The sequence below is a fragment of the Mesoplodon densirostris genome, chromosome 16, assembly GCF_025265405.1.
Source record: "Mesoplodon densirostris isolate mMesDen1 chromosome 16, mMesDen1 primary haplotype, whole genome shotgun sequence".
NCBI classification, from domain to species: Eukaryota; Metazoa; Chordata; class Mammalia; order Artiodactyla; family Ziphiidae; genus Mesoplodon; species Mesoplodon densirostris.
The window spans coordinates 65490229-65506361 of record NC_082676.1 but is presented as its reverse complement, the minus strand read 5'-3'; the positions used below and the strand labels follow the sequence as shown (position 1 = coordinate 65506361).

Sequence of the window (16133 nt, the reverse complement as noted above, 5' to 3'; positions counted from 1 at the left end):
CCGGTGTTTGACGCTTTTCCTCCGCAATGTGTACTTTGTCATCTAGCTTCGGGGTGCAAACAGCCGCGCCCACGTCCTGGCAAATGTCAGGAGCCCTCCAGCTGGCCCGGGCAAGCTCCCCCCAACAGCCGAGATCTGTATGCCCTTGCGGGGCAGAATGGGGGACGGAGGCAGACTCTGCTGGGGGCTGGGTCCCCTTCTCCCTTCTCTGCCAGTGCTGCCCCTCCTGTTAGGGGGTGAGGTCATCAGACCAGGTCCCAGGGTCCCCCAGCAGGGAAGGGGTATCCCACGGTGGGGGGAGGGCAGTCAGACCCTGTGTCCTGCTGCCATTTACCAAGGTGTGCAGGAGGAGGAGGGCAGTAGCTCACACCCTCCGCGCTGAGCTGGAGCCCCCACTCCAGCCTCCCAGGAGGCCCCCTCACTATGCCCCCTGGCCAGCATGGGGAGAGTGCCCTCCCCAAGGGGGTGGGACCTTAAGACCTGGCAGCCCACCCACCCTTTTCCCCATCTCCCAGCATTCATTTCAAACCCGGATCTCCTTGGAACCCCTCCCTCCCCTCAGCCAAGGGCTTCCAGAGACAAAGTGGGAAACCCCTGGCCCCCTTCTTTATCGCCATGGCCATGATCTCTCCCTAGGGAGGAAGGGTCCCTCCACCTGAGACCCCCTTGCCTCCTCAGGGACCCCTCCACCTCTTATCGCCTTCTGCATTTCCAGTTATTGTCTCCAGTCCCCCCATATAAATGTGCTCTGCCATCTTGAATAGCAAGGACCTCCCTCCACCTGGGTCCCCTTCCAGTGCCCCCCTCACTCCACCCTTCTGCTCCCCCTTCAGCCTTCTTCAGTGTGGTCTCAGACTCCCACAACTGTCCTGGACCTCTAAGTGCCTGGTCACTGTGCCCTGATGCTGTCTGCCCTTGGAGTCCTCCCTTGGCCATGTGGCAAGGCTGCCCTTGGGGCAATCAGCAAGGACAGGGGAGGGGTGGCCTCATGTCTGTCTAGCTCTTGGCTTTGGGGTGCCCACATGGAGCCAGCTCCCACACTAACCCCCTTGGCCTCTGGAAGCACCCTCTGGAGGCCTCTTCCCACTGGCAATTTCCTCTCATCTCCTGGGTGCACCTTTCTTCCACATGGTCTGCTAATATGGGTACTCTGTTTTACTCCACCCTTCCAATTCTTACGGACTCCAGAATTTATTTACTCTGATTCCATTCAGTATTTTTTTCTTCTAGGATCTGCGCTGGGGGAAGTCACAGACCACTGTGGTCAACCTCCTCTCCCCCAACTCCGCCAGTGCTCTTGCCCCTGCTCCTCACTGAACTTGGCCTTTCAAAACATGGGTGTCCTGACCTTGTCACCCCCAGTGTACAACACCTCAAGGGCTCCCACCACCCATGCAATGAAATCCATGCTCTGAGGCTGGGCCCTGTTCCACAGTCTCATTCCTCCCTCCCCTTCCCCACACAGCCTGCAGGAACTCTAGGCAGATTCCAGAACAGCCCTGTGGTTCACCCTGCCTGAGGACTCCAGGGCCCCAGGCCAGGTTAAATGCCCCTCCTGGAGGCTGCCCCAGCCCTGGGCTTCCCCTTGCCAAGGTACACAAATCTGTTTCCCTGGGTCTCAGTGATGTTTCCCCAGTGCTCGCCAGGGCCTGGCACCAAGTGGCCTGCAAATGTTTGGTCACAAGTGCTGGAACACTCGGTGAGGGGCTAGATTTCATGTTGCCTGAAGATACCCCAGTCCAGGGAGGTTGGTGCCAGATTCAAGACGAGAAAGCAGAGCCTGTTAGGAGCTCAGCAGAGGCCCAGCTTCTCTGCTACCACCCCCATGGTGCCCCTATGCTCCTGCAGTGCAAGCAGCCCTAGGGCGCAGGTGTCACTCCAATCCCCCACTCGGCAGGGCTGGACCAGTCAGAGAGAGAGGTGGAACCTTGGGCAGCTCCCCGGACGATGTAATCCCACTCATCGCCGGCAGTAGGCGCTGCGCGGCTGCTCTCCCGGGCTACAGTCTCACTCTGCTCCTCTGGCGATGGGAGGAGGTAGGCGGGGCCATCCCAGGGTGGGCGGGGCAGTCCACCTGGGAGTCCTCGACCGCGGGCCTTATGCGCTTCCGCACTCTTCGATCCTCGAAGCCTCTGCAATTCTCTCTCCCTCTCATCTCTGGGTCTCTTGTTCTCATCTCTCTTCCCGTTGTGCTGGTCCCGCCTGCTCCAATGTGGGGCTCTGAAGAGAGGCCTGGCGAAGTCTGAAGGAAAGGGTCGTAAGCGACGCCTGGTCATCGCGCGAGGCCCTTAATGCTTATTAGGGAGGGGGCTCCGGCCCTCCCTCTGACAGTGACAAGGCCTCTGCCCACGGTCACACGAAAAGAGTCTCTGCCCAGGCCCAGGCTCTGCCCCATCTCCGCAGGGAGGTAGGTTCAAAGGTCAGAGGAAACCCCCTCCCCCGAAACAGGAGCACAGGACAGTCCTACACCAAGTGGACCTAGGGGAGAGAAGGACTGGAAGATCTGACATACTTCCTTTCCCTCTGTCACATCGCAGCGGACCAGGATGGCAGGAGTGGGGTGAGCACAGGAGCGTGAGGGGGTGGGGGTCACACAGACCTCTGCTCACCTGCAACCTGCCCGCCTTCCCGCCTGCTGCTGGCCTCGTGCTCACCTCCCCCAGCCCATCCCCAGCGACCCAAACAGCTTCCAGCCCAAACACCTTTCAGTGCACACTTCCGGGCCACTGCCCAGGCTTCTCCCTTCCCTTTGCTGCCTGGCCTCTCCTCTCGCACCTCCGCACAGTGGGGCTGAAGGAAGAGGCCTGGGAGAGTTTGGCCAGAGAGCTGCTGGGTCACCTTTCTTCATCTCTGTCACCCCAGGTGCTCCGTACTCACCCTGTTCCCTCTCACTCACTCCTGCTCTCCCTTCGGAGTGGTTCCCTGCTGCCTTTATTCTGTCACTTTTACCCACTTCCTTTGCTACCTGTCCCCTTTGTTACTCTGATGTTGGCTTTGTTACGCTGCTAACCTTTCTTGGTACCTCCTTGGCTTCTCTTTTGCTTTGGGGCCTCCTTTGTTATTCTGGGGCGCAGTGTTCCTGGCCCCTGGCTGTGACCACATCCCTTGGTTACCCCACCCTCCAGTGGTGTTCTGTTCCCATCCATCTTCACTCACAGGCTGAGTCCTGGGCTGCAGAAGGCTGATCTGGGAGTGTCTGTTCTACAGAAGGGGAAGAGGTCTCCAAGCCTCCTGACCCAAGGGATCAGGGGTCCCTACTTTCCCTTCCCCTTGGTCTGGGGGTCTCCCCTCCAGCCACCTCCCTCATCTCTGATATGGCCTCAAAGCTATAGCATGGCAGGTCCTGGGTGGTCCTGGTTGCTATAGGGTGACCCCTAAACCCCACCTGGGTGGCATATGGTGGACCCCACTGTCCATACCCACCCTCACTGCCTCCGGGGATAGCAGTACCAGATTGGGTTCAGGGAGGCCAGTCGCAGGTCAGACAGGTAGCCTCTGGAGAGACAGACAGACAGATGGAGGTGGCTAGCCAGGCAGGAGCCTATGGCAGCATCATCCAGTAACTCAGAGGTGGGGATGGGGGAGCAGCCTTGCCACTTCAGCCTAAGTGGCTTTTAGGGGCAGCAGCTGGGGTGTGGACACCCAAGGGGCTGTGGCCCAGGAGGCTGCCTAGAGGCAGGCCCTGTGCTTGGGCCGGGGCTAGGAGCCCAGGCTGCGGGTAGTGGCAAGGGAAGAAGGAGCAGCAAGGACTGGGCCTGAGCACAGCCTGCTTTTCCCCTCATAGGGAACTGTCTGGGCTGGCTGTGCCTGACCCCTGGGGGCCAGGTATGTGCAGGGTGCTGAGCAGGGCTGGGGAGGGGCAGGTTGAGGGTGAGCCTGCAGCTCAGCTGTCTTCCTGTATGTGTGACTGAGAAAGCTGAAGAGGGTGGACTTGGGATCTCACCGTCCTGGGCCCAAGGGGAACTGGGGAACCTTGCATGGGTCTCTTCCCTCTCCAGACCTGTTTCCTGATCTGTAAAATGGCCTGAGACCCCTAGGTTTGTCCCAGGTAAAATGTACTCAGAGAGGTACACAAAGAATAAATGACTGTCCATCGGTTAGGAGAAGGGGGCATTCATGCTGGTGGAGGTGGAGGGAGGGGAGGGGAGGAAGAGCTGGGGTGCAGAAGGGGCCTGCTCAAGGGAGCAGCTCCTGTGAATGCTGACTGGCTAGTGCTCAGAGGCCCAAGCCGTCAGCACATTTCATTCTAGGTCAGGAGGAGGGTAGCAAAGACCCCTTCCTTCCAGCCAGACAAGTGCATGTCATTCCCTCAACCTTTGCAGTCACCCACCAGGCCTGGGATGGGCAGAGACAGGAGTGAGGGGCCCTGGCAAAGGGAGGGGATGGTGGTAGGGAATGCTTAATGGTCAAAGGTAGCACAGATAGGCACAATCACTCCTGGGCTGGGCCAGGAAGTCACTCAGTCACTGACCTACAGGATATAGGAAGGGGCTGCTGCCTTGTCATTTTCAAACTCCTCTTTTTGCCTCCTGGACCATCCTGGGACTCTGTGCTGGGTCAGGGAAGCTCTGGGTTGCAGGAGGGATTCTGGTACAGGAACGGGGCATGGGAGGGGAGAGAGGGGAGGGGGAGGGGGCTTCCCGAGGAGGGTGGGCAGAGCCGTGGCCCTTGTTCTTACCCTCGGGCCCCTGTATAGGGGTTCCTCAGTCTAAGGATCCTTCCTCCACCCCCTTCCCGCCTCAGGGGCCTGCCTTGATACCCCTGCTGCTCATACAGTAGGTGCTCAATAAATGTTACTGGCATAGGAGGCAAAGGTGCTGGCGCCAAGAAGGCTGCCCAGAATGGAGGCGAGAAAGAGGGGTCCTGGTGATTCGGGGGTCCCCTGACGCCTCCCCCAGGGCCTCCCTGGGCTGGCGGAGCGCGGAGGCAAGGGAAATGACCAGGGTGGCTTGGACCCGGGGCGGGGGCGGCGGGCGGAGGGGGCGGGGAAGGGGCGGGCGCGGGGGCGGTGCCGCAGCCAGATCCCGAGCCGGAGCCGGAGGCGACGGGAGCCGAGCGGGAGCCGCCGACGCCACCACCGGGTCCCCAGCGCCGCCGCCGCTTCCGCGCCCACCCCCGGCGAGCCGGCCCCCGCGCCCCTGCCTGCTGGCGGCGGGCGTGAGCGCCGTGGCCAGCCCTTGGCCGGCCGGTGGGCAGCCGGCACCATGGCCGCACCGGAGCCTCTGCGGCCGCGTCTGTGCCGCCTGGTGCGCGGCGAGCACGGCTACGGCTTCCACCTGCACGGCGAGAAGGGCCGCCGCGGGCAGTTCATTCGGCGCGTGGAGCCCGGTTCCCCGGCGGAGGCGGCCGCGCTGCGCGCTGGAGACCGGCTGGTCGAGGTCAACGGCGTCAACGTGGAGGGTGAGACGCACCACCAGGTGGGTGCCTGCGCTCCATCCCCGGCCCACCGCTCCGCCACCCCCATCGCCCCCATCCCCGGAGCGCGTCCCTGCCCCGCGCGCGCGGAGGGCGCCAATAACCACCGAGCTCGGGGCTGCCTGCGCCCAGGCCTCAGCTCCCTTCTCCGGGCCAGGAGGGGATCGCACAAGGGCCTGCGGTGGGCTCCCGTGGAGAGGTGGGGGACGTGGCCGCTGAGGCAGAGGCAACCGGACTCCTTCCCAGCCTCCTCCAGCCCGGGTCGGTCCTGCACGGAGCGAGGCGGTGGGGGGTGGAATCCTGGCAGGGAGGGGCCCGCATTGCGGTTCCTCCCTGTCTCAGCCCTCGCTCTTAAGTCTTGTTCCGGCCTCAGCGCAATGTGTGGAGGAGTTGGCCCCTGGGGGTCTCCCTGTGCTTGGGGATCGGGGTGCTTTTCTATCAGCGTGTACACATGTGCATGTGTACACAACTGGGTATGTCTGTGAATGTACAGGTCCCTCTTGGGGTCCCTCGTTTGTGTACCTGCGGGGGATGTCACAGGGAGGGCACACCTGTGTGTGCCTGCATCAGTTGAATGAGTGTGTGTGCTGGACTGTATGCACATGAGTATACAGGTCTGCACCCCTAGATATGTGTGTGTGCGTACAGATCTGCATGCCTGGACGTGTGTGAACTGGGGGATGTGTGTGTGTGTGGGGGGGGGGAGTACCCTCCTGTGTGTGGCTGTGTATATATGTGTCCCGGCCTGTGTGTCTGCCCACCTGGCTATGTGTAGTCGTCAGTGTGTCTGCAGCCAGTGTACTAGTGTGTGTCCTGGCTGATGGTGTCTGGGTCCTGGTGGGAGTCACCGCTGTGGCAGCACATTCTTCTCCAAAGAGGCTGCTGGATGGCCTGGCAAGGGTCACTGGTCACAGCCCCCTGCCCCTCGCAGCTGAAGATAAAGGCCAGAAGGAGGTTCTCTGCAGGTTCTGACCCCTTGGGGGTGTCCATCTCCCACTGACCAGGGACTCACCTGGCTTGGGTCCAGTCTTCCTCCACCCCTTCTACTCAGGCTCCTCTGTGTCCACCCAGCACCTGTCTGTGTGGCCAGGCCTGGGCCTAGAGATTAGTAAATTGGCTGGGCTGGGAGCTGAACTCTCACTTCTACCCTTGGAGATTTTGTCTGTCCATCTGTCTGCCGTCCTTCTGTCTTTTACCCAGAGTATCAGCTGGATAGGCTGTTTGCTGGAGGATGGGGGTCAAGGCCAGAGAGCTTGAATTGACAGGCCATAGGGAGGGCCTGGTAGAGCTGGCGCCTGGCCTCTGTTTAACAGTTGCTGCCACCCTTGCCCCAAGAGCAATGCTTATCCCAGGCCTCCTGGGGCGCTGGTCTCTAAGAACTTCACACAGGACCACTTGAGACCTTCCCACTGTCTTGGGAGGGAGAAGGTACAGTTACGGCTCCCATTTTACAGATGAGGAAACTGATGCTTGGGGATACTGGGTGACTCGTCTGGGTCCCACAGTCAGGAAGCATGAGAGTCCTGGGGTCCTCCTGTGACTCTGTGGCTCATGGGGAAAGACAGGTACAGAGGAGGGCTGGGGCAAAGATGGGCCTGGTTCAGACCCTCCTATCTTTTGACAACATCTACTGAGCAGCTGGTGGGGGCCCTGTCTGTCCTTTCCCAGGCCTTGGGGTAGGTGTGGGGTGTTGCCCTTCCTTCCCCAATGCCCAGTGGGCACTGCCCCTCCTGCGGGCACACACTAGCATGTATGCTCCGTCACCATGCACATGCTCTAGATACTTCACAGACACCTGTGTAACCACACCTGTCCCACAGGTGGACCTGCCCCTCCCCACCTCTCCCTGCTGTGTCTGAATCCTGCTTTCCGGGTTGTGGGTAGGTACCTGAGGAGATGCCTTGCCACAGGAACCCAGGTGTTCTCTCCGCAGGTCCAGTAGGAATAGGTCCATTGTCATGATCTGGAAGAGAATGGAAGGCCTAGCGGTAGGGGTTTAGACCACCATGTTCCACCACTGGAAAAGACAGAAAAAGGCACAAACACACTGAGACTGTGACCCAGGGAGACAGTTCTCTCCTTCAAACCCAGACCTAGAGACACCCTGAAACAGAAGGCTGCGGGGTGCAGGCCGCACACATGCACACACGCATACTGAAAACCCGAAGCTCGGCCGAGCACCGTCTTTGTCACTTCTTGGGCCGAGGCGAGGCCCTGCGAGGCCCCCGCAGCCCTTGCAGCCTGGGCCCTCGTGTCCAGAGCCCCAGGAGAAGAGGGAGGGAGCTGCTGGAGTGGGGGTGGGAGGCGGAGCCAGCGGGCCTCTCGATCCAGCCGCCCACCCCTGCCCCTGGTAGGCTCGCAGCCTGCCCACAGCCCTGGGCCAGCCCGGGGTGGTGCCGCTGCCCATGTGCTGCCTGGAGTGCTGGCCGTGACCTCCCACCACCCACCTGTCCCAGGTGGTACAGAGGATCAAGGCCGTGGAGGGGCAGACTCGGCTGCTGGTGGTGGACAGGGAGACGGACGAAGAGCTCCGCCGGCGGCAACTGACCTGCACCGAGGAGATGGCCCAGCGAGGGCTGCCGCCTGCCCACGACCCCTGGGAGCCAAAGCCGGACTGGGCACGAGGGGGCAGCCTCAGCTCTGAGGTTGCCCAGAAGGTATGGTGGGCTCTGCCCACAGGGACCACCCTGGGCTCTCCCAGAACCACCTTCTTGTCCTCCTGACAGCAGTCTCTGCCTCTGGTCACCTCCAGAAGTATCTGTCTCCGTCTCCGCTGCCCCTCTGGGCCCCTTCTCTGCCCCTGGTGAAAACCCTCTTGGCTACTTGGAGCCACTCTTTCTTCCCTCAGCCTGTGCTCTAAACCAGGTAGTGTCAGGGCAACCTGGCCCTGGTCCACTGCCCCCATCTCTGGCCCTCCTTCCCCAGGACGCTCCTCAGAGCCACTTGTCCTAGGAGGGGTCACTCTGACAAGCTACCCCCTCCCTGGCCTAGGGACTGAGGAACCTGGGGAGGGGCTGCTGGGATGTCCCGGGACTGAGCGTGCTCAGCTCTGTGCCTGTGTTGGGTGTCTGTCTGTCCGTCTGTCTGAGGAGCCTGCTTGTGCTCTGAAGGCCTCAGAGGGGCTGACCCTCCTCCATGGTGGCAGCTGAGGAGACTCTCTAAGCTGGGTCCTCAGCTCCGGGGTTTGCAGGGGTTGGGGCACCTCCCTCTTCTCCCTGCTCCCCCCTCCAGACAGGAGGAGCTAACTGGGGAAGAGCTGGGGAAGGGGGAGGTGGTGGTGGTGGGGAGTCTAGTTCTGTCTCTTTCTAGGTAGCAGGGGCTGGGCAGTGGCCCTATTGGGGCAGCACCTGGATGCCAGGAGGAAGAGCCTGCTTGTCCTGCCCTCCTGGAAGCCCCGTGCCCTTACTACCTTCTGTCTTTTGTGCCCCTACTACCTTTTTCTTCTTCTTTTTTTTTTTTTAAAAGAGAAAAATCCCTTAAAGGAAGATTCAAGCTGAGGGGCTCCCCAGAGCCCACTTTGAGAACCACTGGCCTGGGGCTGGTGGAGGTGTGAGATCTGACATTTCTGGGTGTGCAGGGGACCCTGACACCTGCCCTGTCCCTTTCTTGGATGTCTCCCAGGCGAGCTGGCCATGCCTGTGACCTGGATCCTGTGGGGCCTCGTGTTTCTCCTGGAGGGGATGGCATTCCCGGTGGGGAGGCAGCCTAGGCACAGGCATTAGCATGAACCCCTGCCCCCTTTTTTGTTCTTTGTGGCTCTAGGGCAGGCTGGGGGGTGGTGGTTAGGGCCACAGTGCCAAGTCCTGGAGTCTGGACTTTGCCCCAGGGCCACTGAAGGCCAGAGTAGGGGGTGTTAGGATCAGATTTGTGATTTCAGGGGAGCCCTGGGATGGTGCGCTGGCTGACCACCCCCCCAAACTGAGAGCTGGAGCCTCCCTCCTTCCCAGGGCATCTCACCCCCAGGAGGAAGCGCCCCTCCCCCGCTAGGCGTTTGTTCATTGATTTAGACACAAATGGCTGAGTTCACCTTCCTGTGGAAAACTCTGCCCTCAGGCCTTATCTGGAGGGTGGGGAGGCACCTTGTCCTTGGGTGGGACCTTCCCCCTCCACTATTTCAGGCTCTGGGGGCTGCAGGAAGCCCTAGGAGGGGTCTTCCGCTGGTGTATTTTTTTAAAATTTATTTTTATTCAACTTATTTTATTTTTGGCTGTGTTGGGTCTTCATTGCTGCGCGTGGGCTTTCTCTAGTTGCGGCGAGTGGGGGCTGCTCTTTGTTTCAGTGTGCGGGCTTCTCATTGGGGTGGCTTCTCTTGTTGCGGAGCACGGGCTCTAGGTGCGCGGGCTTCAGTAGTTGTGGCTCGCAGGCTCTAGAGTGCAGGCTCAGTAGTTGTGGCGCACGGGCTCACGGGCTCAGTAGTTGTGGCTCTCTGGCTTTAGAGCGCAGGCTCAGTAGTTGTGACGCATGGGCTTAGTTGCTCCGCGGCATGTGGGATCTTCCCAGACCAGGGCTCGAACCTGTGTCCCCTGCATTGGCAGGCGGATTCTTAACCACTGTGCCACCAGGGAAGCCTGCCACTGGTGTAATTTTAGAGGAAAAGAGTGGGGCCCGTCTGGCAGGTCCCTCTGTGGTTGGGGCTGGCAGGGGGACAGGGACCCCATAAGGTCAGGGGAGTCCCTGAGGGCATGGTCTCTCTTTTCCCTCCCAGCCAGAGACCCGGTATTTAATCGGCTGAGCTCAGAGCATGGGAAGGAAGAGCTGGACCTCCGCTGACCTCCACAAACCAGGCTTAGCTTCCGCCCACCACAGGCTGTGAGGGAGCCTGGGTGGACGATGCTTATATACAGGGCTATGCCCGGATAGGGCCTCAACAGCAGTGGGTCAGGAGAACTGGGGACAGATGTGTGTTGTTTGCTTCACGGTGGGGGAGGAAGGGGCCCACCCTCCATGCCCTGTGGGGGGAAGGGCTGAGGTGGGAGTCCAGGCCCCAAGGGCCCTTCTGGCTCTCTCAGCCTCAGTGTCCTCCTGTCCTGGGCAGGGAGGAGGGGGTGGGCAGGGAGGACACTGACGTGGCTGGCCCCTCCCTTCCGGGGGCTGTCAGGGCTGTCGGTGGTGACTCAGCCCCGTTCAGACTGGGCTGGGGTGGCCGCAGCTGCAGTGCAGCTGATCGTGACAGTGATGATGGGGGACCGCCCCGAACAGCGACAGGGCAGCCGGCGGTGCCAGGGCTGCAGGGGTGTGATAGACCCCGGGCCCTCCTCCCCCTCACAGCCAGCCCATGCCTCCACTTCCAGTTCTGGAGGCCTTTGGGGGCTGAGAGTGAGTGAGGTGACAGAGTCCTGCAGAGGGTGATCGCCTGGTACAGGACGTGGTGCCTACAAGAGGGCTTTTGGGGCTCCCTGGTTCCTGCTCCCCATCCCCCCGTGAGCTGCAGCGGACTGCCTTATGTTCTGAGGTCAGGGTCCCCTCCTTTGCCTCCTTGTCTCCCCAGCCCTGGGTCCTGGGAGCAGGGCAGGGCCTCCCAGCAGTTTCCTTCCTTCCTTTCTTGGGACGGAAACCTGGCCGGTGGGGGACACAGGGCTGGAGCCTGAGAAGGGGAGGGGGGCTCAGCCACCACCCTGCTCCTCAAAATGACTCAGCCCTATGTCCCCACCCGTCCCTGGGGAGCCTGGGCCACAGTGGGAGGTGGATAAATGGGGTGGCAGCCTGGGCTGGCTGGAGAGCTCAGGCCACTCCAGCTGGACGCTCGCCGCTTGCCGCTTCTGTCCCGCCTCCTATGGCCCGCTCTGGGAGTGCCACACCACCCTCCCCGGCCCCAGGAGCCCTTCCACGGAGCCCATCCCGGAGGCTTGTGCAGGTCAGGTGGGGTGGGGGCAGGGTGGGCAGTGAGGACACCGGCAGCCAGCTTAGTCTCTGTCCCCCAGGATTGGGAGAGGGGACGCTGGGGACCCTGGTGACCCTGGTGTGAGCAGGCTGGACCCTGAGCAACAATGGGGGCCTTTTTCTGCTAGGGCTGGTGAGTCACCATCTGGGGGGTGGTACAGCCTGGCTCCAGGGGTACCCCCATGCCAGCTTCTTTGTCTGGTTACAGGCATGGCCGGGAGACTAGGGCTTGTCCAGCTCTGTGGCTGCCTGGTAGGGAATTGGGGCTTGGAAGCCTGTGGAAGCCTGAGGGCCTAGCTGGGAGGCAACAGGAAGTGCTCTGAGCCAGGGCAGGAGCGAGGAATGTGAGCAATGCGCCGGGCCCAGCCTGCACCCCCTCCTGACCTACTATGGTGCTGGGCCTCCCCGCGGGCCTTCCCCCTGGGTCGCCACGCTGCCAGCCTTGTCTCCCCACCGTCCCCCTTTGCAGCCCCTCAACCTGAGGGGTCTAGTGCCAAGTTTGGCGCTCCTTGGACCCTGATCGTAAGGAGAGGGACTTCGGCCAGATGTTAGGAGAAACCTCTTGGCTGTGTGATGAGAGGCGGCCGTGCTGGGTTGAGGCAGGGAGATGGCCAGTACGGTCTCGAACCAGAAGTGACTGCATTCAGCCTGGCTTCATGGCCCCAGCTGTCCCCCCCCGCCAGTCCTGCTTCCCGTTTGGGGGCCTTGAGAGACCACTCCCTGGAACCATTGTGGAGGGCGTGGGAAGAGGCCACAGGGCCCGGTGCCGAGGGCTGTCCTTTCACACGATGGGTCACCGCACGGGTCCATGAAGCCTGTTTGCGAGGATACGTTTGGATGGCTGGTCTCTGACCATGTGATGCCACGCTGCCACCTGGGCCCACTTCCACCACCAGGTGTGCTCATGTCACACTTCCATGGCCACGCATGGCCCTGGCCAGCCTTGGGACCTGTGCTCTGACAGCCTGAACCTGAGAGGCGCCTCAGAGCTGCACACCTGTACTTCCAGGTGTGTCTGGAGAGGGGCTGAGTCTGTAAGTGAGCTCCTGGAGCACCCGGGGGTCTCACAGCCCCAAGTTCAGCCCAGGATGCCTGGCCGAGCCCCTGGGAGACTGAGGAGCAGCAGCCCAGTCCCTGGAATTCCTGGGGTTATGGGGCAGATGGTGGCCTGCAGGGGGGGTTCCAAGGGGGCAGGCTTTGGGGGTCAGGGAAGGGGTCATGGAGAAGGGGCACAGGCTGGACCGGAAGGTGTTCCCCGGGGGTGGGAGGGCCTAGAGACTGAGGTAAGGCACCACCCTGTGAGGAGAGACATGCTTGGTCCCACAGCTGGGCAGCCACAGTCAGATTTGGGGTTTGGGGGTGAGCTCGAAGGCCTGGAGGCTGGCCCTCCCTCAATACAGCCCCCAGCCTGGCCCAGGGTCACTGGCCACACACAGGGAGGTAGAGGGACAGGAAAAGGCTCTGGTGAGCACCCCCACCCTGCATAGTCTCATCTGCACGCGCACTTGAGCCCCAAGCGCCCAGGAAACCTGAGCTGCTGGCCGCCCGCTCCCTCCGGCCACCGCCATGTTCAACTGAGCACCAGTGGCCGCTGGCCACTCAGCGCTGTGGTCACTACCTCAGGCCCCGGCTGGGTGGGGGCCCTGGGGTCTGGCTTCTGCCTGCACGGCCCTCCCGCACCCCCAGCCCAGAACCTACTGCAGGATGCCAGAGGTAAAACGGACGCAGAGCCCTGGGGTGTTGGTGGGGGGACCCTGAGGGCAACGTGAGCCTTCTGTGGAGGGCAGGGAAGGTGGGAGGCATCCTCGGCCCCTCACTCTGCTCCCTCACTGGGGCTCCTGCCCAGGCTCCAGCCCGTGCGTCCCAAGTCTCTGGGCCCTGTGGGGGTGGGGGCGGCTCCAGCTTGCTCTGGAATGTGAAAGCAAACACAGCCGCACTGCCATCAGCCCTAGGGAGACCTTTGGGAGCATAAACAAAACAGCCGGTCCTAGAGCCCTACCCTGCCAGCCCCACACTCCGGATGGGGGCTGGGTAGAGGACAGGCGGGGCCCACAGCCTTCCTGGACACTGTGACGAGTGGCAGCTCATCTCACTTGTCTCTCCTAGGCCCCTGGTCTGTGCTCAGCCCTAGCCTTGAGCCCGGTGATTCTCCCAACACCCCTGTAAGGCCCCTGACCCCATCACAGGTCCTTTGTGGGTTTGGAGACTAAGGCTTTGTTCAGGATCCGGAAGCTGGATGATAACAGGCAGCCTAAGCATCACCCCCCCACCCCCCCCACCCCGTGTTGGTCTCTGAGACTTGGGGATGCTGTCAGGTGGGGGCATGATGCCGAGTGTGGGGCTGGGGCTCCCTCCCACCACCTCCACTCCTGCCTTTGCACACTGGGGACAGGACCAGAGGCCTCAGGGGTGGGGTCAGCGCCTCTAGGGTGGGAGGTCAGAGCTGGAGCCTCACCCTGCATCCCTGTGCCTGCAGGATGTCAACGGGCCCCTGAGGGAGCTGCGCCCGAGGCTCTGCCACCTGCAAAAAGGCCCCCAGGGCTACGGGTTTAACCTGCACAGTGACAAGTCCCGGCCCGGACAGTATATCCGCTCCGTGGACCCGGGCTCACCTGCTGCCCACTCTGGCCTCCGTGCCCAGGACCGACTCATAGAGGTACCTGCCCTGTGTGTGTATGTCTGCGCCTGTGTCCTTTCTGTTTGTGACTGGCCCATGTCCCCTTTGTGTGTGTCCGTGCCTGCCCGTATGTTTGTCTACGCCCGTGCCCTTCCGTGTGTGTGTGTGTGTGTGTGTGTGTCTGTCTGTCTGTGTGTGTGTGTCTGTGTCTGTCTGGGCCCCGGGTCCTCACTGGGAGGAGGGAGATGCTGGGAACCTGAGCTGGTGCTCCTCTTGCTGCCGTGGCTGGTGACAGCGTTGATGAATATTTGATGCCACACCTGGCCAAGTGGCTTGGGGGGCTGGTGGGGACCTGCCCTCAGGCAGCACTGACCCCGTGCTGGCGGCGGCAGGTGAACGGGCAGAATGTGGAGGGGCTGCGCCACGCGGAGGTGGTTGCCAGCATCAAGGCACGGGAGGACGAGGCCCGGCTGCTTGTGGTGGACCCCGAAACAGATGAGCACTTCAAGCGGCTGCGGGTCACACCCACCGAGGAGCATGTGGAAGGTGGGCGGCTGCCCTGGGGCCCAGTGCTGGGGTAAAGCATTGGGGGCTGAGTGGCCAGTGACACACTGTCCCCACAGGTCCATTGCCATCACCAGTCACCAACGGGACCAGCTCGGCCCAGGTGAGAGGGTGGGAGTGGACAGGGTGAGCCTGGGAGACCACAGGGGCACCTCTGGGGGTCCCCAGACCGGGCAGAGCCCCTCCCGAGATTTCTGTCCTTGTGTAGCATGGTTGTGAGACCTAGCCTGGCCCTGTCACTCCCAGCTTTGATGCCCCTTGGATCCGTCTTGGGTCAGCCACACCCCAGCGCCATAGGGCACTCGGGCACCTCCAGGGTATAGTAGAGGCTCAGTGGCCACTGCCAAATGGAGGAATAAATGCAGCTCTGGCGTGTGCACGCGTGTCTGCATGTGTGCGTGTAAGCCTGTGTGTGCACAGCGGCTCCTGGGTGGGGCTCCTAAAGCCAAGCCTTACCCTTGGTTTCCCAGCTCAATGGTGGTTCCGTGTGCTCGTCCCGAAGTGACCTGCCTGGCTTAGACAAGGACACTGAGGTAGCGGGTGCCTATCCACCTCTACTGCTGTTCACACACTGGGGGGCCTGAGGCCTTGGGGGCGGGCATCTGTGGAGCTGTCAGCCTGAGCTGTGAGGCCACCGCCTCTAGGAAGCCCTCCTGGGCCTGCCGCCAGGTGGCCTCTGGTGTGAACTCCCTGGGAAAAGCCACCTGTCTGGGGGCCAGGGTCCAGGGCTCACTCTGGCCACCCACCCACCGTGTCTGCCCCTAGGATGGCAGCACCTGGAAGCGCGACCCTTTTCAGGAGAGCGGCCTCCACCTGAGCCCCACTGCAGCCGAGGCCAAGGAGAAGGTGAGAGCCACCAGGGTCAACAAGCGGGCGCCGCAGATGGACTGGAACCGGAAGCGAGAGATCTTCAGCAACTTCTGAGCCCTCCCTGCCTGTTTCCTGCCGGGCTCCTCCTGCACGGACCTTGGGCCTTGCCCCTCGGGCCCGCCCAGAGCTCCCCTCAGTGGACTGGAGGGGGCATCCTTACCCCCCAAGGCGTGGTGGTCCCACCACCACCCAAGAACCAACCTGTGCCCCAGTGAGACCCCGTCCTGCCCCCCACCCGCTGGGTGCTAGGGGAGTGTGGCAGCAAGATGGGGAGAGAGAGCCCCTGAGATGTGAGATACCCAGAGAGACAGTGAGGGGATGTGGGGAGAGGAAGAGAGAGGGAGAGGGGGGAGAGGGGAGAGGGGGAGAGGGGGAGAGGGGGAGAGGGGGAGAGGCAGTGGTGACCCGCGGGGCCCGGCCCTTGCTGCTCTGCCTGGGCCTGCTGACTTAAAGGAATTTGTGTTTTTGCTTTTTTTCCAGAAAGAGCTCTAGCTCCACACATGTTTCCACTTAATACCAGAGCCCTGCCCCCAGCCCCCTCAGGACGTGCTCTCTAAATAATTGCAATAAAACAAACCTTTCTCTGCAAACCATTTTCTCCCCACCCCCTCAGCAGCAGCCATCCCAAGCAGGAGTGCCAGGGACGTCCAGGGACAGAGTTGGGGGGCTCGCAGGCCGTGTTCATTGAGGCTTTGGGGGGTGCTGGGGATGCCAGATGTGGCTGTGAGAGCTGCCCCTCTGCCCCGTCTCTGCCCTCCCTGGGGTGGGGTGTCGGGGGTACAGGGCC

General features: G+C 62.0%; 1 protein-coding gene across 4 annotated transcripts; it reads left to right on the top strand.

Annotated features, from left to right (window-relative positions):
- The first annotated feature begins 5037 nt into the window (after nucleotides 1-5037).
- On the top strand, nucleotides 5038-15685 carry NHERF2 (NHERF family PDZ scaffold protein 2). 4 transcript variants are annotated; one of them, XM_060078199.1, is made up of 7 exons: nucleotides 5038-5417; nucleotides 7872-8072; nucleotides 13772-13951; nucleotides 14305-14458; nucleotides 14536-14579; nucleotides 14947-15009; nucleotides 15242-15503. In XM_060078199.1, the coding sequence occupies exons 1-7, from the start codon at nucleotides 5205-5207 to the stop codon at nucleotides 15398-15400; spliced, it is 1014 nt and encodes a 337-aa protein (XP_059934182.1). In that variant the 5' UTR covers nucleotides 5038-5204; the 3' UTR covers nucleotides 15401-15503. The 4 variants fall into 4 exon arrangements, with proteins under 4 accessions (XP_059934182.1, XP_059934183.1, XP_059934181.1 ...); XM_060078200.1 differs by lacking the exon at nucleotides 14947-15009; XM_060078201.1 differs by lacking the exons at nucleotides 5038-5417; nucleotides 7872-8072 and adding an exon at nucleotides 10923-11269.
- Nucleotides 15686-16133: the final 448 nt, after the last annotated feature.

Coding starts and splice junctions, on each gene's coding strand:
- NHERF2 (XM_060078198.1), top strand. CDS start 5,205: ATGGCCGCACCGGAGCCTCTGCGGCCGCGTCTGTGCCGCCTGGTGCGC. Junction 5,418..7,871: donor AGGGTGAGACGCACCACCAG/GTGGGTGCCTGC, acceptor CACCTGTCCCAG/GTGGTACAGAGGATCAAGGC. Junction 14,459..15,241: donor CACCGAGGAGCATGTGGAAG/GTGGGCGGCTGC, acceptor GTCTGCCCCTAG/GATGGCAGCACCTGGAAGCG.